This window comes from Hemiscyllium ocellatum, chromosome 5 (genome assembly GCF_020745735.1).
Source record: "Hemiscyllium ocellatum isolate sHemOce1 chromosome 5, sHemOce1.pat.X.cur, whole genome shotgun sequence".
NCBI classification, from domain to species: Eukaryota; Metazoa; Chordata; class Chondrichthyes; order Orectolobiformes; family Hemiscylliidae; genus Hemiscyllium; species Hemiscyllium ocellatum.
In genome coordinates this window covers 133,918,217-133,941,390 of record NC_083405.1, presented here as the reverse complement: position 1 = coordinate 133,941,390, position 23,174 = coordinate 133,918,217, and the positions used below count along the sequence as shown (strand labels likewise).

The 23,174-nt window shown below is 47.8% G+C and overlaps 1 protein-coding gene across 1 annotated transcript in view; it reads left to right on the top strand.

Moving 5' to 3' along the window:
* Positions 1–23,174, top strand: part of LOC132815876 (myosin-7B-like) — a 142,538-nt gene that overhangs the window by 71,243 nt on the left and 48,121 nt on the right. Inside the window, exons 29-33 of the mRNA XM_060825218.1 lie at positions 570–688; positions 6,729–6,925; positions 8,297–8,646; positions 15,721–15,845; positions 20,561–20,676. Of these exons, the coding sequence (XP_060681201.1) occupies positions 570–688; positions 6,729–6,925; positions 8,297–8,646; positions 15,721–15,845; positions 20,561–20,676 (907 nt within the window). The remainder of the gene's footprint in view (positions 1–569; positions 689–6,728; positions 6,926–8,296; positions 8,647–15,720; positions 15,846–20,560; positions 20,677–23,174) is intronic.

The window sequence follows — 23,174 nt, the reverse complement described above, 5'->3', positions numbered from 1 at the left end:
CCTGTCTCCAAACAGGGATTTACCGGTTCGTTGTCCATTTCCTTTCCCGGCTCCTCTCCGTCCAGGAAAGTTGCTGGATGCACAGAAAACAATCTCTCTCCAAGACGGTATTGTCACCTCAACGCTTGGCATATGGAACGCTGTCCTACACAGAGTCCCCACTACTCCCCAGCTCCATCCCCCCCCATCACCAGGGCAACTTGCAGAAAGGGCCTGGTTCACTCCCTGATCTACAAAATGACAATACCATAACATCCCATTTCCAGAAAGTTCCGTCCTCACCTTGGCCATGCTAAGTGACACTGTGGTGTACAGGCTCGGTGGATTAGTCATGCAGACACAGGGATGGGCTGGTGGGAGTGGGTCTGGCTGGGATGCTCTTTGGAGGGTCAGCACAGACTCAATGGGCCCAATGGCCTGTATCTGCACTGTATCTGTAGGGGTTCTATGCTTTTCTAGACCAGGGCGTGTATCGTGAGCCAGCTCTGACGAGTGACTGTTCTGTGTGTGTACGGACAATGCCCATTGGCTCCTGCCTGGATGTGATCCCGATGTGTCTCCGCTTTCAGGGGAGCTGTCACACCAGCTACAGGAACGGGATGCTCTCATCGCACAGTCCGCTCGGGTTAAAATGGCCATGAACCAGCAGCTCGAGGAGCTGAGGAACCAGCTGCAGGAGGAATCGAAGGTTTGTATCCTCGGCCTACCATACTCACCCTCACTCCTAACAGGGGTAAACCCCAAACCAAAACTCTGACCTTTCACCCCACTTGCTGCAAGTGTGAGAGGCAAGGCCAGCCTTCATCGCCTGTCCCTAGTTGCCCTGGAGAGGTGGTGGTGAGCTGCCATCTTGAACAGCTGCAGTCCCCATGGTGGAAGTGGTCAGATTGACGCTACGTTAACCTCCGTGATATTGTGGTACAATTCCCCTCACAGATATTGTGGTACAATTGGCCCTTACTCCCCACCCATTTCTAATCCTCAAGGTTCAGATTGGATTCAGAGAGTCACTCTGGCACTGAAAGAGAAAGTGAGGACTGCAGATGCTGGAGATCAGAGCCGAGAGTGTGTCGCTGGAAAAGCGCAGCAGGTCAGGCAGCATCCGAGGAGCAGGAGAATCGACGTTTCGGGCCAGAGCCCTTCAGGAAGGGCCTGATGGAGAGCTCTGGCCCGAAACACCGATTCTCCTGCTCCTCGGATGCTGCCTGACCTGCTGTGCTTTTCCAGCAACACACTCTCGACTGTGGCACTGAAAGAGTCTGTTCAGCCCATCGCTGCCATGCCAGCCCTCTGTACTATAATCTCGTCACTCCCGATTCCCCATCCAATTCTCCTAATGCTGCAAATTTGTTTCTCAGCAATGTCCACCCAATTTCCTTCTGAAATCATTGATGCCCTCTGATTGTCCCACCACCCCCTCGGAGTGGGTTAAGGACAATGACCTAAGTGCTGGGTGAAATCGTTCTTCCTCATAACGCCCTCCCTCCCATATATCTCACCCCAGCAGATCCTTATTGGGTTATTTCCGGGATATGCCATGGTTACTGGAAATGCTCACGTTTCCTTTTATAGAATCCATGGTGCCAATAGGTTCATCACACATTTGAAGGAGTTCCCACTCCTGTTCCTTTGTGCTTTCATGTTGTTGCTTTGCAATTTAGTTGTCCTTATTCCCTCCAACCTTCCCCAAAAATCTCTGGGGTACATGAGGTATTTTTCATTCCCTTGATTCCCACTGCCAATTTGCAAACTGTGATCCAGTTCAAGTCGGATTTGGCCAAGTTTTTGCAGCATCTGAGATGGCCTGGTGAAGCCAGTAAGGTGTATGTCCCCAAGGGATGGGCAGTCAATACTTACTGAGTGTCAGTCTCAATCACACAGACACAATATCATAGCAGCTGTGTGACAGTCACTGCAGTCTGACTGCGTGGTGAAAACACATATCTCACAGTTCTGGAAATCCTTCAAATGCATACCCAGAATCAATGTTAACAATGGTATTGTTATGAACCAGACCAAACCCCCCTCAAGGGATATAAAGAAGATAGTCTGGATCCTGTCTGTTCCTTAGTTTAAAGGCAGGTGCCTGGAGTTGTATTCTGAGTCCATTTTGATTGGTCAAACTACCACATTTAAAGCAAAACACATTTTATTCACACACACTAGAGTTACAATGCCACAACAGAAAGAATTGGAATAACTTTATTGGAAAACTTAACAGAACAATAGATTATTCAACTCCTAAACAGTAACTGTTCCCAAATAGTAAACTCTCAGCAGCACACCCTTGGTAAAGGCAAATTCAGTAAAATCGATTATCTCACAAGCTATTCTAGCTGCAGGAAGAGAACCCGAGCTTTTAGCTGTAACAGAGAGAGAGGAATGCGAGCTTCCACATCTGCAACTGCAGAGAGCTAAAGCTAAACATGCTGTTTCTGTGGGAGCTTGACCCCACCCATTCAGGCTGCTTCTATTGTTCTAACTTAAAACAAAACCCAAGATTTCACAAGCTGTTTACTTTATTGGCTCTGAGCAGACTGCTCTGTACCTCTGTCTCAACCTCCCTTCACAAAAAAATGCCAGGACAAAATATACCTCTTAAAATCATACGTATTAATTCAGTACTTTCCAAAAACATCTTTCCTGAATGGTGCTCTGACCTAAACTGATGTTAATAACAGATCCCAGAATGAAACATGGATGGACAGTCCTTTGTTTCTTCTTATCCATGAGTTTGTCAGTGTACTTCCAATAACAAAGATAATGTGTTTATTAAACAAGAAGGAAAAACTGGACTGTACTATAAAAGAAAAGTTGAAAAGGTTCAATCACAAACACAAAAAATGATTTGAACTCACACTATTTCTTTAATTCCAGTAATATCCAGACAAACACCAAGGCTCCCTGACTGACAATGATTCCCACACCTGCTCCTTTTGCCCCAGTTAGCACAGTTGCCTGAGATTCCTTCTGGTGAATTCCTCACAGTCATAGAGATGTACAGCATGGAAACAGACCCTTCGGTCCAACCGGTCCATGCCGACCAGATATCCCAACCTAATCTAGTTCCATTTGCCAGGACCCGGCCCATATCCCTCCAAACCCTTCCTATTCATATACCCATCCAAATGCCTTTTAAATGTTGCAATTGTACCAGCCTCCACCACATCCTCTGGCAGCTCAGACCATTAACATACCACCCTCTGCGTGAAAAAGTTGCCCTTCAGGTCCCTTTTAAATCTTTCCTCTCTCACTCTGAACCTATGCCCTCTAGTTTTGGATTCCCCCATCTTGGGGTAAAGACCTTGTCTATTTATCCTATCCATGCCCCTCATGTACGAGTCTGTACAAGTGGCATAACTACAAAATGAGGGGTGATAGATTTAAGACAGACATCAGAGGTAGGTTCTTTACTCAGAGAGTGGTACGGGTGTGGAAAGCCCTATCTGCCAATGTAGTCAACTCAGCCACATCTGGATAGGAATAATGTGATCAAGGATAGTCAGCATGGTTTTGTGAAGGGCAGGTCGTGCCTCACAACTCTTATTGAATTCTTTGAGAAGGTGACTAAGGAGGTGAACAAGGATAAAGCGGTGGATGTGGTGTATATGGATTTTAGTAAGGCGTTTGATAAGGTTCCCCATGGTAGGCTAATGCAAAAAATACGGACGTATGACATTGAGGGTGAATTGGAGATTTGGATTAGGAATTGGCTGGCTGGAAGAAGACAGAGGGTAGTAGTTGATGTTAAAGGTTCATCTTGGAGTGCAGTTACCAGCAGTGTTCTGCAAGGATCTGTTTTGGGACCATTGCTGTGTGTCATTTTTATAAATGACCTGGAGGAGGGGCTAGAAGTATGGGTGCGCAGGTTTGCAGATGATACGAAAGTTGGTGGAATGGTTGTTGACAGTGAGGAAGGATGTGGCAGTTTCAGTGGGATATAGATAAGCTGCAGAGCTGGGCAGAAAGGTGGCAAATGGAGTTCAATGTAGGTAAGTGCGAAGTGATTCACTTTGGTAAGAGTAACAAGAAGATGGAATACTGGGCTAATAGTCGGATACTTGGTAGTGTGGATGAGCAGAGGGATCTTGGTGTCCATGTACGCAGATCTCTGAAAGTTGCCACCCAGGTAAATAGTGCTGTGAAGAAGGCATATGGCGTACTGGGCTTTATTGGTAGAGGAATTGAGTTCCGGAGTCCTGAGGTCATGTTGCAGTTGTATAAGACTCTGGTGCGGCTGCATCTGGAGTATTGTGTGCAGCTTTGGTCGCCATACTATAGGAAGGATGTGGAGGCACTGGAACGGATGCAGAGGAGGTTTACCAGGATGTTGCCTGGTATGGTAGGAAGATCGTATGAGGAAAGGCTGAGGCACTTGGGGCTGTTTTCATTGGAGAAAAGAAGGTTTAGGGGTGACTTGATAGAGGTGTACAAGATGATTAGGGGTTCAGATAGGGTAGACCATGAGAACCTTTTCCACGTATGGAGTCAGCTATTATGAGGGGGCATAGCTTTAAATTAAGGGGTGGTAGGTATAGGACAGATGTTAGGGGTAGATTCTTTACTCAGCGGGTTGTGAGTTCATGGAATGCCCTGCCAGTAACAGTGGTGGACTCTCCCTCTTTATGGGCATTTAAACGGGCATTGGATAGGCATATGGAGGATAGTGGGCTGGTGTAGGTTAGGTGGGCTTGGGTCGGCGCAACATCGAGGGCCAAAGGGCTTGTACTGCGCTGTATTTTCTATGTTCTATGTTCTATTAGGGAGTTTTAAACAATCCTTAGATAAGCACATGGATGATTTTGGAATAGTGTAGGGGCAATGAGCTGAGAATAGTTCACAGGTCGGCATAACATTGAGGGCCGAAGGGCCTGTTCTGCGCTGTATTGTTCTATGTTCTATGACTTTATAAACCTCTATAAGGTCAACCCTCAGCCTCCGATGGTCCAGGGAAAACAGCCCCAGCCTGTTCAGCCTCTCTCTGTAGCTCAAACCCTCCAACCCTGGCAACATCCTTGTAAATCTTTCAAGTTTCACAACACCTTTCCTATAGCAGGGAGACCAGAATTGAACGCAGTATTCCAAAAATGGCTTATGTCATGAGATGCTTTTTTCTTTAGCTGGTATCTCTCTCTGACATACTGTAAACGAATGGAAAGGTAAACTGATTGCTGCGTTAACTTCAGAGCAAACACACAATTCCTGAAGCCAGTTCCCAGCCAGTTTTGTGGGATTTCTCACTGACGGGTTTAACAGTCCTGCCTCCACAATATGGCGCATCCATCCATACTGAGTGACTGACTCCCTTCCAGAGTGTTCTCTGTCTCTGTGTGACCCTGAATCCCTGTCGCTAGGCAACAGCATGGTTTTATTTTAATGCACTACGCCACAAATTCCCACAGAGTCAAGGGTTGTAAAACCACATTAAATTGCTTATAAAGAAACGAGTTTAGGACATCCTTGTGCCAAGTTGTAAAACGGAAACTAAAACGATGTCCTCCACCCCCCCGCACCCCAACTCCTTAATAACACACAAAATCGAAATGTAAAGTTATATATTGTCCAGATCACTACGCAGTAATAGATATGAATATTTTTAAGTGCATCTGCCTCACCCAGTCTGTTTCTGAATCCCTGATTTAGAGATTTGCGATCTGCTTTGTTACTCTCACTCTCAATAAACGAGAACTCCTCCATAGTCCTGCTGCCCATCCCACTGTGTGCAGTTTGCCAGTTACTCCGAAAACTCTCAATCCCACACAGGCTCCCAGCTTGCTGATACTTCGAATGTAAAACATTCCCCAGAGGCTCTTGCTTCTCCTCTTATTTGTAATGCCCTCCAGCCCTAAAACCCCTCCAAGAGGGTATCTGTGCTCCTCCAATTCTGGCACTCCCACTCCCTTTAACTCAGCACTGGGGTGGTCAGGGCTGTAGTTACCCAGGCCCTAAACTCTGGGAACACTGCTCCCCCCGACCCCCTCCCAAACCTCCACCTCCCAACCTCACTCTCCTCCTCGGAAGGTGTTCTCTCAAGCCAACATCTTTGACCAACCTTTTGGTCACCATTTTCTCTCTTGGTGGCTTGGTGTTGAAGTCTGCTGTCCCTCCTGTGACATACACCTTCACATTCAACGACATTCAATGGCTTGGAAAGGGTGGACGCTAGGAAATTGTTTCCATTAGGCGAGGAGACTAGAACCCATGGACACAGCCTTAAAATTAGAGGGGGTCAATTCAGAACAGAAATGTGGAGACATTTCATCAGCCAGAGAGTGGCGGGCCTGTGGAATTCATTGCCGCGGAGTGCAGTGGAGGCCGGGACGCTAATTGTCTTCAAGGCAGAGATTGATAGATTCTTGTTGTCTTGAGGAATTAAGGGCTACGGGGAGAACGCTGGTAAGTGGAGTTGAAATGCCCATCAGCCATGATTGAATGGTGGAGTTGACTCGATGGGCCGAATGGCCTTACTTCCACTCCTATGTCTTATGGTCTTAACAAGACAGGAGCTATATCAATGTAAGTTGCTGCTGAAATCAATCCCAATTGATGGGGTGAACGTAGTTTCTACACCCCCCACACCATGTCACCTTCCACCGTCCAAAAACCTCCTGCTCACCCGGTGAAGATCTCCCGCAGCTTGGCATTAAATGCCTCAGGGCCGTTTCCCTGTTGCGCCGTGCGAGTGCAGGTTGTTGTTGTATTTGATAGTGGGTGCCCTCTGTCCACAGCTCCGGATGGGACTAGCTCAGAGCCTGCAGGACACCCGCAATGACTGCGAGTTCCTCCGGGGGCAGAACGAAGAGGAGCAGGAAGAACGGGCCCTCCTTCAGAAGAGCCTCAGCAAGGCCATTGCGGACGCCGCGCTGTGGAAGTCAAAATACGAGGCAGATGGAGTCCAGAAACTGGCCGAGTTGGAGGAGGCCAAGTACAGTGTTTGAACTTTAAAACCTGCACTCTTTCCCACAGCTGAGGATAGAAGGTGCTGGAAACAGTCAGTTGTCAGGCAACACCTACAGAGAGAGAGAGACAGAGATCACAATGGTGACCTCAGGGGGGATTCGAACTGGGGACAGCAAACATTCACGCTCTCCACAGGGAGACCTGATGAGTGTTTCCATCATTGTGCCCAGTTTGATTTCAGAGCAACGAGAGAGAGGGAGAGAGAGAGAGAGAGAGCAGCACCCCTTTAAAGATCAACAAGGTCATCTCTGTGTTGGACCTTGGAGATAGGAGCAACACTAAATAAATATCTTGCATCAGTTTTTACTGTAGAGAAAGAAATAAAGAGGGCAGCATGGTGGCTCAGTGGTCAGCACTGCTGCCTTACAGCACCAGGGTCCTAGGTTCGATTCCAGCCCAGGGGGACTGACTGTGTGGAGTTTGCACGTTCTCCCCGTGTCTGCGTGGGTTTCCTCCGGGTGCTCCGGTTTCCTCCCACACTCCAAAGATGTGCTAAATTGTCCATAGTTGTTAGGTGCATTAGTCAAAGGGGGGGAGGGGTGGGGTTGCTGTTCAGAGGGTCGGTGTGGACTTGTAGGGCCTAAAATGGAGGCTAGAGAACTCAGGGAAAATAAATGTTCATGCTTTGAAAACAGTAGACCTTGCAGAAGAGGAAGTGTTGGAGATCTTAGAAAACATGAAGGTGGATAAATCTCTGGGATCAGAGCAAGTCTATGCCAGGACGCTGTGGGAAGCCAGGGAGAAGGTTGTGGGGCCCGTGGGGCCCATAGCAGAAATAATTGTATCACTAAAGGTGCTGGGGGACTGGAGGGTGACTAATGTTGTATCTTTATTTAAGAAAGGCTGTAAGGAGATGCCTGGAACTATAGAATTGAGGATAAAATTGGACACAGTTCGTGGGGATTAAGGGGTAGGGGAGGAGGACGGGGTGGGGGTCAGATGACCAGCCATGACCATACTGAATGGGGAAGCAGGCTCGAGGGGCCGGATGGTCTCCCTCTGCTCCTATTTTCTATGTTTCCTGCACAGTATAACAACTGAGAACCTATGCCCACCCTCCAGCCTTGTCGTGGGTCATCCAAAATCTGGGAAAATCCCAAATCCAGCTGGTTCTGAGGGTGTCAGTTTCACATATGGAGTCCATAAGTGTCATGGGATCCTCTACTTGTCCCTGGGAGGGGAGTCAGGGCCTTGGTTTAATGTCTCATCCAATGGAGGGTCCCTTTGTCAGGACAGCACTCCCTCCCTTAATCGTGGGTGAGCAACGTTCCATTGTGTCCTGGGGACTCTGTGACTCCCTTTGTGTTTCTGTGTGTCCCCCTCCCCTCCCTGTCAGGAAGCATCTCGCTGCCCGCCTTCAGGAAATGGAGGACAAGGCTGAGGCAGTGGGCAGCAAGTGCGCTGCCCTGGAAAAGGTCAAGAACCGGCTCCAGGCGGAGGTGGGGGACCTCAACGCCGAGGTCGAGAGATCCCACGCTGTGTCCGCCACCCTCGAGAGGAAGCAGCAAAACTTCGACAAGGCCCTGAACGAGTGGAGGGTGAAACTGGAGCAGTCCCAGGCTGAGCTGGAGGCAGCACAGGGAGAGACGAGGGAGATAAGCACCCAGCTACTGAAGCTCAAATCGGCCTTCGATGAGGCAGTCGATTCGAGAGAGGCGCTGAGAAGAGAGAACAAGCACCACCTGGGTAAGAGGCAGCCGTACTGCCCTGGACTACATGGGGAATTGGAGCAGGAGGCCATTCAGCCCCTCAAGCTGCTCTGTTATTCAACTGGATCACAGCTGAACCTCTACCTCAGTGATATATTCCCTATATTCCTCAATATTCACCCATATTCGATATTCCCCATCCCTTGATATTCCCTCATATCCCTTGATATTCTCCCATTTCTCAAGATTCCCCCATTCCTCAATATTCCCCCATTTCACTCGATATTCCCCATTGTTCAATATTCCCCCATATCCATCAATAATCCCCCATTCCTTAATATTCCCTTGTATCACTCAATACTCCCCCATTCCTCAATTTTCCTTCATATCACTCGATATTCCCCATTGTTCAATATTCCCCCATATCCATCAATAATCCCCCATTCCTTAATATTCCCTCGTATCACTCAATACTCCCCCATTCCTCAATTTTCCTTCATATCCCTCGATATTCCCCCATTCCTCAATATTCCTTCATATCACTTGATATTCCCCATTTCTCAATATTCCCTCATATCACTTGATATTCCCCATTCCTCAATATTCCCCCATATCCATCAATAATCCCCCATTCCTTAATATTCCCTCGTATCACTCAATATTCCCCCATTCCTTAATTTTCCTTCATATCACTCGATATTCCCCATTGCTCAATATTCCCCCATATCCATCAATAATCCCCCATTCCTTAATATTCCCTCGTATCACTCGATATTCCCCCATTCCTCAATATTCCTTCATATCACTCTATATTCCCCATTTCTCAATATTCCCTCATATCACTTGATATTCCCCATTCCTCAATATTCCCCCATATCCATAAATAACCCCCCATTCCTTAATATTCCTTCATATCACTCGATATTCCCCATTTCTCAATATGTCCTCATATCACTTGATATTCCCCATCCCTTAATATTCCCACATATCCCTCGATATGTTTAGTATCTGCAAGTCCCCATCCGACTCCATCTCGAACATCCTAAGTGCCTATTGACAGGGTCCAATGCATACAAACAGCTGTAATGTTCAATTCAGAACCAGCTTTCACTAATTGAAAAGAAAGAGTTGCCGGGCACTGATTATTGGTTCATTGGTTCAAAGGGACGTCCCTTTCTAAGAGATAGGAACAGGAGGAGACCATTCAGAGAGCATTGCACAGAGAGGGGGCAGGAAGGATGTTGCCCGTGGCTAGGGAGGATCCAGAATTTGGTGGGGTGGGGGCAGTGTTTCAGAGAGGATGCAGTGGTGGAATGTCTTCACTCAGAATCACTGGGACTCTCTACTCTGGGGGCTATGGAAACTCAGGTTAAACACTGAGTTCATCAGACTTCAATATACTATATGATGGCTCAATGGTTAGCACTGCTGCCTTACAGCACTAGGGACCCAGGTTCAATCCCACCCTTGGGTGACTGTATATGTGGAGTTTGCATGTTTTCCTCATGTCTGCATGGATTCCTCCCACAGCTCAAAGATGTGCAGGTTAGATGGGTTGGCCATACTAAGTTAGAGTCATAGAGATGTACAGCACGGAAACAGACCCTTCGGTCCAACCCATCCACACCGATCCAACCCCATCTAGTCCCACCTGCCAGCACCAGGCCCATATCCCTCCAAACCCTTCCTATTCATATACCCATCCAAATGCCTCTTAAATGTTGTAATTGTACTGACCTCCACCCATTCCTCTGGCAGCTCATTCCATACACATGTACCCTCTGAGGTCTCTTTTATATCATTCCCCTCACACCCTAAACCAATGCCCTCTAGTTCTGGAATACCCACCCCAGGGAAAAGACTTTGTCTATTTATCTTATCCATCCCCCTCATGATTTTATAAACCTCTATAAGGTCACCCCTCAGCCTCCGACGCTCCAGGGAAAACAGCCCCAGCCTGTTCAGCCTCTCCCTATAGCTCAAATCCTCCAACCCTGGCAACATCATTTTAAATTGTTTCTGAATCCTTTCAAGTTTCACAACATCTTTCCGATAGGAAGGAGACCAGAATTGCATGGAATATTCTAACAGTGACCTAACCAATGCCGCAACATGACCTCCCAACTCCTGTACTCAATACTCTGACCAATAAAGGAAAGCAGACCAAATGCCTTCTTCACTATCCTATCTACCTGCGACTCCACTTTCAAGGAGCTATGAACCTGTAATCCAAGGTCTCTTCATTCAGCAACACTCCCTAGGACCTTACCATTAAGTGTATACGTCCTGCTAAGATTTGCTTTCCCAAAATGCAGCACCTCGCATTTATCTAAATTAAACCCCATCTGCTATTTCTCAGCCCATTGGCCCATCTGATCAAGATCCTGTTGTAATCTGAGGTAACCCTCTTCACTATCCAATTTTGGTGTCATCTGCAAACTTACTCATTGAGTGTGGGCTAGGTGGGTTAGCGGTGGGAGATGTGGGATTGTGGGGATAGGGTAGGGGAGTGGGTCTTAGTTGGATGCTGTTTGGAGGGCCAGTGCAGATTTGATGGGCTAAATGGCCTGTATCTGTACAGATTCTATGATTTAGGACTAATGGAAGAAAGTGGGAATATTTACAGAGTTGGATGATCACACTCTTGTTCCTAGTTTCTTTTCGGGGATAGTGTGGAAAATGGCGTGAGTTGGAAGACCAGACAATGAAATAGGAGATCATTCAGGTCCTCAGCCTGCATCACCTTTCAATGGCTGATTGGATTAAGTTTGGAATTCCACATTCCCACCTCTTGCCCCGGTACACCCCCATAATCTTTAATTCCCTGACTGACAACAATCTATGTATCCCCACTTCCAGAATTTTCCGATCTGGAAGACTCCCAGGTCACACAACCTTCTGACAGAAAATAGGTTTCCCACATCACTTTCTGCAAAGACAACGCCTAACTTTAAACCAGCGCTCCCTGGTTCAGGACTGACCCACCAAGAGCTAACATCTTTTCCACATCCACCTTTTCAAGACCATTTAACATTTTACACTCTTCCAATCCAATTATCGTTTCCCTTTTAAACTCCAATAGAAACATACCTAGCCTCTCCAATCATTCCAGACAACCCTCTACTCCAGGCTTCAATCCAGTAAACCTCCTCTGAATCACCTCCAGGGCAGTTAGACCCGTTCCAAAATAAGGAGATCCAAACTGAATACAGTATGTACAAACTGGCCTCACCAAAGCTCTGTGTAACAGAAAGGGAACATTCATATTCATGTTCAATTCCTTGCCTATTAAAGGATAGCATTGCATTAGCCTTGCTGAGCGTATATTGGTCCTGAGTGTGTGCCGGACTTGAGTGTGTGTTGTACCTGAGTGTGTGCAGTACCTGAGTGTGTGTTGTACCTGAGTGTGTGCTGTACCTGAGTGTATGTTGTATCTGCGTGTGTGCTGTACTTGAGTGAGTGCTGTATCTGCGTGTGTGCTGTATCTGCGTGTGTGCTGGACCTGAGTGTGTGTTGTACCTGAGTGTGTGTTGTATCTGCGTGTGTGCTGTACTTGAGTGTGTGTTGTATCTGCGTGTGTGTTGTACCTGAGTGTGTGTTGTATCTGCATGTGTGCTGTACCTGAGTGTGTGTTGTATCTGAGTGTGTGCTGTACCTGAGTGTGTGCTGTACCTGAGTGTGTGTTGTATCTGAGTGTGTGCTGTACCTGAGTGTGTGCTGTACCTTAGTGTCAAGCTCTCAAACACCTTGATCCCTCTGCGCCTCAGAGTTCTGAAACATCTCTGCTTAATTAACACTCAGCATCTGAATTCTGCATGCCAAGGTGAACAAATCGCACATTTTCACACATTATGCTCCATTTGCCAGATTTGTGTTCAGTCACATAAACCTTCTCTACGCTGGTCTACACCTTCACATCCTGACCTATCTTTGGAATATCTGATAGCTCCCATGCCTTCAGTCCTCTCCTCTGAACGATTGATATAAATTATAAACACATACAGATCCTGGTAGGGACACATCATATCCTGCCAATCTCAATACCCATTGATGCATGCTCTCTGTTTCCTGCCAACCGGCCAATCAGCTGCTGGTATGTTACCTCCTTCCACCATCAGCCTTTTGTGCTGCAACATATGAAATGCCTTCTGGAAATCCAAGGACTATATGACAACATGCACCCATTACACAACACCACGTGTTACTCAGAGATGTATGCTTTCCTTCACAAAAGATATTGTCAGGGTTGGAGGATTTGGACTGTAGGGAGAGGCTAGGGCTGTTTTCCCTGCAGTGTCGGAGGCTGAGAGGTAACCTTATAGAGGTTTATAAAATCATGAGGGCCATGAATAGGCAAAGTCTTTTCCCTGGGTGGCGGGAGTCCAGAACTAGAGGGCATAAGTTTAGGGTGAGAGGGGAAAGATATAAAAGAGACCTAAAGGGCAACATTTTCACACAGAGGGTGGTACGTGTATGGAATGAGCTGCCAGAGGAAGTGGTGGAGGCTGGTACAATTACAAGGCATTTGGATGGGTATATGAAAAGGAAGGGTTTGGAGGGATATGGGCCAAGTGTTGGCAAATGGGATCAAATTAGGTTGGGATATCAGGTCAGCATGGACAAGTTGGACCGAAGGGTCTGTTTCCATGTTGTACAGCTCTATGACTCTATGGCTTGAATTGTATACATTTCAATCAGATCTCCCTCTCATCGTTCTAAATGCCGGTGAACACAGGCTGAGCCGAACCAATCTCTCCCCCAGAATGGTCCTGCCATTCGGAGACACTGAGGACTGCAGATGCTGGAGGTCAGAGTCGAGAGTGTGTTGCTGGAAAAGCACAGCAGGTCAGGCAGCATCCGAGGAGCAGGACAATCAACATCTCAGGCTGGAGCCCTCATCAGGAATCAGGAGTCCTGATGAAGGGCAGGCCTATATCCCCTACCCCTGCTCCTAATTTATATGCTTATACAGGTAATGGATAAGTAAAGTCAGTGTTGAGTCTCCAGAGTGAGAATGGGGGAGATAATTGCGGATAATAAGAAAAGGGAGACATAGACAATTAATATTTTACCTCAGTCTTCACTATAGAGGATACAAAAACCACCCCAATAATAACTGGAGGTTGAATGAACAGAGAACTGTCATCAGGTGGGGAGTAGACTGAACAAACTGATGGGACTGCTGTTCATAGGTGTCCGCGTCCCAATGGTCTTCATCTGAGGATCTCACTGGTGGTTAATGAGATGGAAGATGTGCTGGTGTAACAACAAACTGTGTTCAATTCAGGAAAGGTTCCATCAGACTGGAAAGTAACATGAGAAGGAGGCAGGCAACAGAAAACAATACAGCACTCAGTGTGGCGTGCGTCATGGGTCATGTGTTTGAGTCAGTGAACCAGTCAACAGCTGATAACAGCACACTTAGAAAACCTAAAGGAACAGTGAAGAGGAATTCACTTTAACCAATCTATTGGAATTCTTTGAAGGAGGAAAGATGTTGTGAAACTAGAAAGGGTTCAGAAAAGATTTACAAGGATGTTGCCAGGGTTGGATGATCTGAGCTATAGGAGAGGCTGAATAGGCTGGGGCTGTTTTCCCTGGAGCGTCGGAGGCTTGGGGGTGATCTTACAGAGGTTTACAAAATCATGAGGGGCATAGATAGGATAAATAGACAAGGTCTTTTCCCCAAGGTAAGGGAATCCAAACTAGAGGGCAAATGTTTAAGGTGAGATAGGAAAGATTTAAAAGGGGCAATGTTTTCACACAGAGGGTGGTACGTGTATGGAATGAGTTGCCAGAGGAAGTGGTGGAGGTTGGTACAATTACAACATTTAAAAGGCATCTGGATGGGTATATGAATAGGAAGGGTTTGGAGGGATATGGCCAAGTGCTGGGAAATGGGACTAGATCAGATTAGGATATCTGGTTGGCATGGATGAGTTGAAGTGAAGGGTCTGTTTCCATGCTTTAGAGTCATAGAGATGTACAGCACGGAAACAGACCCTTCGGTCCAACCCATCCATGCCAACCAGATATCCCAACCCAATCTAGTCCCACATGCCAGTACCCGGCCCATATCCCTCCAAACCCTTCCGATTCATATACCCATCCAAATGCCTCTTAAATGTTGCAATTGTACCAGTCTCCACCACATCCTTTGGCAGCTCATACACATACACGAGGATTTGGAGGCCAATTCACTGAGTATATTCAAGAAAAAGATTAATACATCAATTTCACACGGATGATCCCTGGAATGGTAGGTCTAACAGGTGAGGAACGGCTGAGGATCCTGGGATTGTATTCATTGGAGTTTAGAAAATTAAGGGGAGACTTAATAGAGATGTACAAGATAGTACATGGCTTGGAAAGGGTGGACACTAGGAAATTGTTTCCATTAGGCGAGGAGACTAGGACCCGTGGACACAGCCTTAGAATTAGAGGGGGTCAATTCAGAACAGAAATGCGGAGACATTTCTTCAGCCAGAAAATGGTGGGCCTGTGGAATTCATTGCCACGGAGTGCAGTGGAGGCCGGGACGCTAAATGTCTTCAAGGCAGAGATTGATAGATTCTTGTTGTCTCAAGGAATTAAGGGCTACAGGGAGAATGCTGGTAAGTGGAGTTGAAATGCCCATCAGCCATGATTGAATGGCGGAGTGGACTCGATGGGCTGAATGGCCTTACTTCCACTCCTATGTCTTATGGTCTTAATTTTAAAGGCATCAAGGGGTATAGTGAGAAAGCAGGAATGTGGATTTGAGAAGGAGGATCAGCCAGGGTCATAGTGAATGTTACAGCAGACTCAAATAGCTGAATGGCCTGCTGCTGCTCCTAGTTTTGATGTAATTTAAGCATATTCAGGTCTGAGATAGATTTTTAACCAGTAAGGGAATCAAGGGTTCCAGGGAAAAAGCAGCAAACAGCAGATCAGGAATATCAGAACAGTCATGATCTCATTGAAAGGAACAGCAATGGGCCAAATGGCCTGAACCTGCTGATGGCTCTATATTTGCTGGAAAAGGTTGGCGGGTCTTCCAAAACAGATGGTCTTTGCTGCTCTGTCAACTTAGCGATGGATTAACCCAGTTCCTCTCTCTCTCCCAAACCAGAGGAGATTGCCTCGCTGACAGAGCAGCTGAATGAAGCCACACAGCACTGGCACGAGACGGACAAGATAAGGAAACGGCTCCAAGAGGAACACACGCAGCTAGAGGTGGCACTGGAGGATCTCCAGGTACAACCCTTTCACCTTTCACCAGTCAAAGCAGCCGCAGCTGTCAGTGGGCAGGAGGTGGGGGCTGGAGGGTGTGGGGGAGTACCGGGGATGGGGCAGTCTCAGGTAAAATTGTCAAATGACCATGGTATACAATACCTACAGCGTGGGAGCAGGCCATTCAGCCCATTGAAGCCATTTCCCATGGTTAATTCATCTAGCCTACACATCCCTGGACACTGGGCAATCTCCCATGGCCAATCCACCTGACCGGCACATCTTTGGACTGTGGGAGGGAACCCACGCAGACCCAGGGAGAATGTGCAAACTCCCCACCGAGAGTCGCCCTAGGCTGGAATCGAACCCAGGTCCCTGGTGCTGTGAGGTAACAGTGCTAACCACTGAGGCACCCCTTTGATAAGAAGAACACTGAGAGATAATTCCAAATAAACAACACAAATCTAAAGCAAGCAGGAGAACAAAGGAACCTGGGTGTGTGACTGAGCTGAAAATGTGTTGCTGGAAAAGCGCAGCAGGTCAGGCAGCATCCAAGGAACAGGAGATTCAACGTTTCGGGCAGAAGCCCTTCTTCAGGAATCATGTCAGGACAGCTTAAAGGACAGATTGAGAGATCAATTTAACCATATGTTATCCCAGACCATACCAATAGGGCAAAGAGTTCAAAAGGAAAGAAGTTATGTTGAATTTGCGTGGGATTCATCAAGACATGACGTGGCATTATCATAATGGTCTGGCAGTATCATTCTCTGATACTTATGTTAGCTCCTGTTACATCATGATCAGAGCTGAAAATGTGTTGCTGGAAAAGCGCAGCAGGTCAGGCAGCATCCAAGGAACAGGAGATTCGACGTTTCGTGCATGAGCCCTTCTTCAGGAATGAGGAATGTGTGCCAAGCAGGCTAAGATAAAAGGTAGGGAGGAGGGACTTGGGGGAGGGGCGATGGAGATGTGATAGGTGGAAGGAGGTCAAGGTGAGGGTGATAGACCGGAGTGGGGTGGGGGCGGAGAGGTCGGGAAGAAGATTGCAGGTTAGGAGGGCGGTGCTGAGTTCGAGGGTTGGGACTGAGACAAGGTGGGGGGAGGGGAAATGAGGAAACTGGAGAAATCTGAGTTCATCCCTTGTGGTTGGAGGCTTCCTAGGCGGAAGATGAGGCGCTCTTCCTCCAGCCGTCGTGTGGTTATGGTCTGGCAATGGAGGAGTCCAAGGACCTGCATGTCCTTGGTGGAGTGGGAGGGGGAGTTGAAATGTTGAGCCACGGGGTGGTTGGGTTGGTTGGTGCGGGTGTCCCAGAGGTGTTCTCTGAAACGTTCCGCAAGTAGGCGGCCCGTCTCCCCAATATAGAGGAGACCACATCGGGTGCAGCGGATGCAATAGATGATGTGTGTGGAGGTGCAGGTGAATTTGTGGCAGATATGGAAGGATCCCTTGGGGCCTTGGAGGGAAGTAAGGGAGGAGGTGTGGCGCAAGTTTTGCATTTCCTGCGGTTGCAGGGGACAGTGCCGGGAGTGGAGGTTGGGTTGGTGGGGGGTGTGGACCTGACGAGGGAGTCACGGAGGGAGTGGTCTTTTCGGAATGCTGATAGGGGAGGGGAGGGAAATATATCCCTGGTGGTGGGGTCCGTTTGGAGATGGCAGAAATGACAACGGATGATACGCTGTATATGGAGGTTGGTGGGGTGGTAGGTGAGAACCAGTGGGGTTCTGTCCTGGTGGCGATTGGAGGGGCAGGGTTCAAGGGCGGAGGAGCGGGAAGTGGAGGAGATGCGGTGGAGGGCATGGTCAATCATGTCTGAGGGAAAATTGCAGTCTTTGAAGAAGGAGGCCATCTGGGTTGTCCGGTATTGGAACTTCATCTTCCGCAGCCACACTGGCACCAACCCCCCACCTTTTCCTCCGCTACATCAATGACTATATTGGCGCTACCTCATGCTCCCACGAGGAGGTTGAACAGTTCATCCACTTTACTAACACCTTCCACCCCAATCTCAAATTTACCTGGACTGTCTCAGACTCCTCCCTCCCCTTCCTAGACCTCTCCATTTCTATCTCGGGCGACTGAATCAACACGGACATTTACTATAAACCGACTGACTCCCATAGCTACCTAGACTACACCTCCTCCCACCCTGCCCCCTGTAAAAACGCCATCCCATATTCCCAATTCCTTCGTCTCCGCCGCATCTGCTCCCAGGAAGACCAGTTCCAATACCGAACAACCCAGATGGCCTTCATCAAGAATCAGATTCTGGATGACGGACTTATGCCCGAAAAGGTCATTTTCCTGCTCCTCAGATACTGCCGATTCTGCTGTGCTTTTCCAGCACCACTCTAATCTTGACGCTAATCTCCAGCAGCAGCAGTACCCACTTCTGCCTACATAATGATGAAACGTGGCTCACGGAGTACTGCATCATTCACTGAACTTTTCTTGCATCAGCTGCCATTTATAAATGTACGTTACAATCTCAGGCACCTGTGTGTGCCTGCTCACACTAAGCAGTTCAGATGCCCTAGCCCACATTACTCTGTGTCCTGCTGCAAAAGGACAGAGCTCAGTAACCATGGAAACTGTGAGCTTCATATCAGAGGCCAGGATATTAGATTAGATTTGGTTGAAAATGTGTTGCTGGTTAAAGCACAGCAGGTCAGGCAGCATCCAAGGAACAGGAAATTCGACGTTTCGGGCATAAGCCCTTCATCACAATTAGATTAGATCACTTACAGTGTGGAACAGGCCCTTCGGCCCAACAAGTCCACACCGACCCGCCGAAGCGCAACCCACCCATACCCCTACATTTACCCCTTACCTAACACTACGGGCAATTTAGCATGGCCAATTCACCTGACCCGCACATCTTTGTGACTGTGGGAGGAAACCGGAGCACCCGGAGGAAACCCACGCAGACACGGGGAGAACGTGCAAACTCCACACAGTCAGTCGCCTGAGTCGGGAATTGAACCCGGGTCTCAGGCGCTTTGGGACAGCAGTGCTCACCATTGTGCCACCGTGCTGCCCACGGTGGTGACATCATGACCCTGTCCTTTAAAGGTATATCGTACATTGGTCTGAGATATAAGCTAACGTCAGATGTTGTTTCTTTTAACCTCAGCCGAAGTATTGGTGTTTAGTTCTGGACTGTGTGAACTGGACATAGCAGGCTAACGGTCCCAATTGTACTGTAGTTATTTTAATACAAATAACCTTCACAGACTCACATTTTCTTCACAGTTTGCACTCCTTTTCTGGTGTTACTTGTACAGTAGGATAACCTGACGGCCTGTATTTCAGGTGATGTGTTGCTGATAAGAAGTTCAATGAACCTTAATCATTTAGTTAAGTTTTGTAGCGCCAAAAGACTGGAGGTTGGCAAACGTGGTGCCACTGTTTAAGAAGGGCGGTAAAGACAAGCCAGGGAATTATAGACCAGTGATCCTGACCTTGGTGGTGGGCAAGTTGTTGGATGGAATCCTGAGGGACAGGACGTACATTTATTTGGAAAGGCAAGGACTGATTTGGGATAGTCAACATGGCTTTGTGCATGGGAAATCATGTCTCACAAACGTGATTGAGTCTTTTGAAAAAGTAACAAAGAGGATTGATGAGAGCAGAGCAGTAGATGTGATCTATATGGACTTCAGTAAGGCGTTTGACAAGGTTCCCCATGGGAGACTGATTAGCAAGGTTAGGTCTCATGGAATACAGGGAGAACTAGCCGATGCTGCATTTGGGAAAGCAAATCTTAGCAGGACTTATACACTTAAGGGTAAGGTCCTAGGGAGTGTTGCTGAACAAAGAGACCTTGGAATGCAGGTTCATAGCTCCTTGAAAGTGGAGTCGCAGGTAAATAGGATAGTGAAGAAGGCGTTTGGTATGCTTTCCTTTATTGGTCAGAGTATTGAGTACAAGAGTTGGGAGGTCATGTTGCGGCTGTACAGGACATTGGTTAGGCCATTGTCAGAATATTGCGTGCAATTCTGGTCTCCTTCCTATCGGAAAGGTGTTGTGAAACTTGAAAGGGTTCAGAAAAGACTTAGAAGGATGTTTCCAGGGTTGGAGGATTTGAGCTACAGGGAGAGGCTGAACAGGCTGGGGCTGTTTTCCCTGGAGCGTCGAAGGCTGAGGGGTGACCTTATAGAGGTTTACAAAATTCTGAGGGACATGGATAGGATAAATAGACAAAGTCTTTTCCCTGGGGTTGGGGAGTCCAGAACTAGAGGGCATAGATTTAGGGTGAGAGGGGAAAGATATAAAAGAGACCTAAGGGGCAACTTTTTCACGCAGAGAGTGGTACATAAATGGAATGACCTGCCAGAGGAAGTGGTGGAGGCTGGTACAATTGCAACATTTAAGAGGCATTTAGATGGGTATAGGAATAGGAAGGGTTTGGAGGGATATGGGCCAGGTGCTGGTAGGTGGGACTAGATTGGGTTGGGATATCTGGTCGGCATGGATGGGTTGAACCGAAGGGTCTGTTTCCGTGCTGTACATCTCTATGACTCTATAACATCAAAATACAGGACTACAGGATCCATTGAACAATTGACTGACAGAGAGTTCCATGGTGTGAGAGAGGGAGTTGAACTTCCTTTTGAGAATGTGAATAATTGAGTGGAGCCAAAGACCCTTGACAGATTGAGACAGGCAGGACTAACAGTGTTCTCTGGAATCTCCCTGTGCCACTGTCACTCACTGCTTCTCTCTTGTTGTGTGTTAGAATGAGCTGAAGACAGCGGAGAACAGGAGCAGCCGTCATGAGGTGGAGCTGAGTCAGCTGCAGAGTGAGAATGAGAGAAAACTAAAGGAGAAGGATGATGAGCTGGCCAGCGTGAGGTAAGGAGGAGGAAGCACACTAGGAAGCAGGGTGACCTCTACTCTGCCAACATTAATCACTTCGGAGAAAGTCAGGACTGCAGATGCTGGAGATCACGAGTCGAGAGCGTGTTGCTGGAAAAGCACAGCGGGTCAGGCAGCATCCGAGGAGCAGGAGATCGACGTTTCAGGCATAAACCCTTCATCAGGAATATGAGCCGAGGGGATGGAGAGATAAGTGGGATAGGGCGATGGGGCTGGGGGAAGGTATGAGAGTGCGATAGGGAGATAGAGGTGGGGTTAGTGGTGGTAGATCGGAGAGGAGGGTGGAGTGGATAGGTGGGAAGGAAGGTGGACAGGAAGGACAGGTCATGAGGGCGGTGCCGATTTGGAAGGTTGGATCTGGGATAAGGTGGGGGGAGGGGAAATGAGGAAACTGGTGAACATCGATCATTGACAGAGGGAAAGCAAGGGTGTTTATTACTGCATTCATGTCCCAGATAATGTGACTGCTATTGCTGGCCACAGTCTGGGTGTTTCATTCAGCCAATCAGATACATTACTAACAAGAAAACAACCACTGGGAAGTCTAACAGCAGCAACCTGCATCTTTACAGCACCTGTAAACAATGAAATGCCCCACTGTCATAGGAGCATCCTGAAACAAAGTATAACACTGGCCCCCAGGAAGAGGGGTAAATCAGACATCCAAGAGGGTATAAGAAGTGTCCACAGGTAGGATGTAAGGTGGAGACGCACGAAGGTGTAGGAAGGCAAATCCAGAACTTGGGGGCCTTGGCAACTGAAGGTAAGTCCAGTTGTGGCGAACCAATACAAAATGGGCGTGTACACGATGCCTAAATTAGAGAGGGGCAGAGATTATACAATCATAGAATTCCACAGTGGAGAAGGAGGCACTGTTCCCTGTCCGGGAGCAGCAGGAGACAGAGCGGAGGTGATAATGGGACCAGGAGGATACCAGGAAGGGAAGGACTTGGTATATTATTGGGCAGCAGCTGAGGTTTTTTCTTTGTTTCATCTCTTTAAGTGCATTGTTTGGTTTTAGTTAGTTGATATAAAGCTAAGGCTTACAATGTCAGGGGAGCTCAGACCCGTGGCATGTGCCTCTTGCCTGATGTGGGAGCTCAGGGACGTGGCTGACGTTCCTGACCCTTACACTTGCAGGAAGTGTGTCCAGCTGCAGCTCTTGTTTGATCACATGACGGCTCTGGAGCTGAGGATGGACTCACTGTGGAGCATCCGCGATGCTGAGGGGGTCGTGGATACCATGTTTAGTGAACTGGTCACATTAGAATTACTGAGGGAGACAGTGAATGGGTGACCAAAAGGCAGAAAAAGAGTAGGAAGGCAGTGCAGGTGTCCCCTGTGGTTATCTCCCTCCAAAACAGGGATACCGCTTTGGATACTGTTGGGGGAGATGGCTCACCAGGGGAGGGCAGCAGTTGTCAGGATCATGGCACCGTGGTGGGCACTGCTGTTTGGAAGGGTGGGAAAAAGACTTGTAGGACCATAGTCATAGGGAATTCTATTGTGAGGGGAGTAGATAGGCGGTTCTGTGGCTGAAAATAGGCCTCCCGGATGGTATGTTGCTCGGATCAGGAATGTCACCCAGCAGCTGCAGAGCATTCTAAAAGGGGAGGGGGAACAGCCAGTTGTCTTGGTGCATAGAGGCATCAACGATATAAGCAAAAGAACAAGATGAGGTCCTGAAAGCAGAATTCAGGGAGCGAGGGGAGAAGTTAAAGAGGAGGACCTCAAAGGTAGCGATCTCGGGATTACTACCAGTGCCACGTGCTAGCCAGCGTAGAAATGAAAAAATAGGCAGGATGAACACGTGGGGCTTGAGGGATGGTGTAGGAGGGAGGGGTTCAGATTTGTTGGACATTGGGACTGTTCTGGGGAAGGTGGGACTATTACAAATTGGACAGTCTACATCTGAACCAGACTGGGCCTAGTGTCTTTTGGGGAGGTTTTGCTCCTGCTGTTGGGGAGGGTTTAAACTAATGTGGGGCTGGGAACCCCCAGAGAAAACAAGTAGGCAGTGAGGTGGAGACTGGGGACTGTAAGGATCATGAAGATAACATTAATAAGGGGAATAGTGGGCCGAGAGCAGGTGAGCTCAAAAGAACTGGTGGCCTGAAGTGCATCTACTTTAATGCGAGGAGTGTAGTGGGTAAGGCAGATGAACTTAGGGCTTGGATTGGTGCCTGGGAGTATGATGTTATTGCCATCACAGAGACTTGGTTGAAGGAAGGGCATGATGACTGGCAACTAAATGTTCCAGGATATAGACACTCAGACCAGACAGGGAGGGAAGTAAAAGGGAGGTGGAGTTGCATTGCTGGTCAGGGACGATATCATGACTGTGCTATAGGAGGACACTATGGAGGGCTGGAGTGTGAGGTAGAAGAACAAATAGGTAAACAGATTATGGAAAGATGTAGAGGCAATAGGGTCGTGGTAATGGGAGATTTTAATTTTCCCAACATTGACTGGGA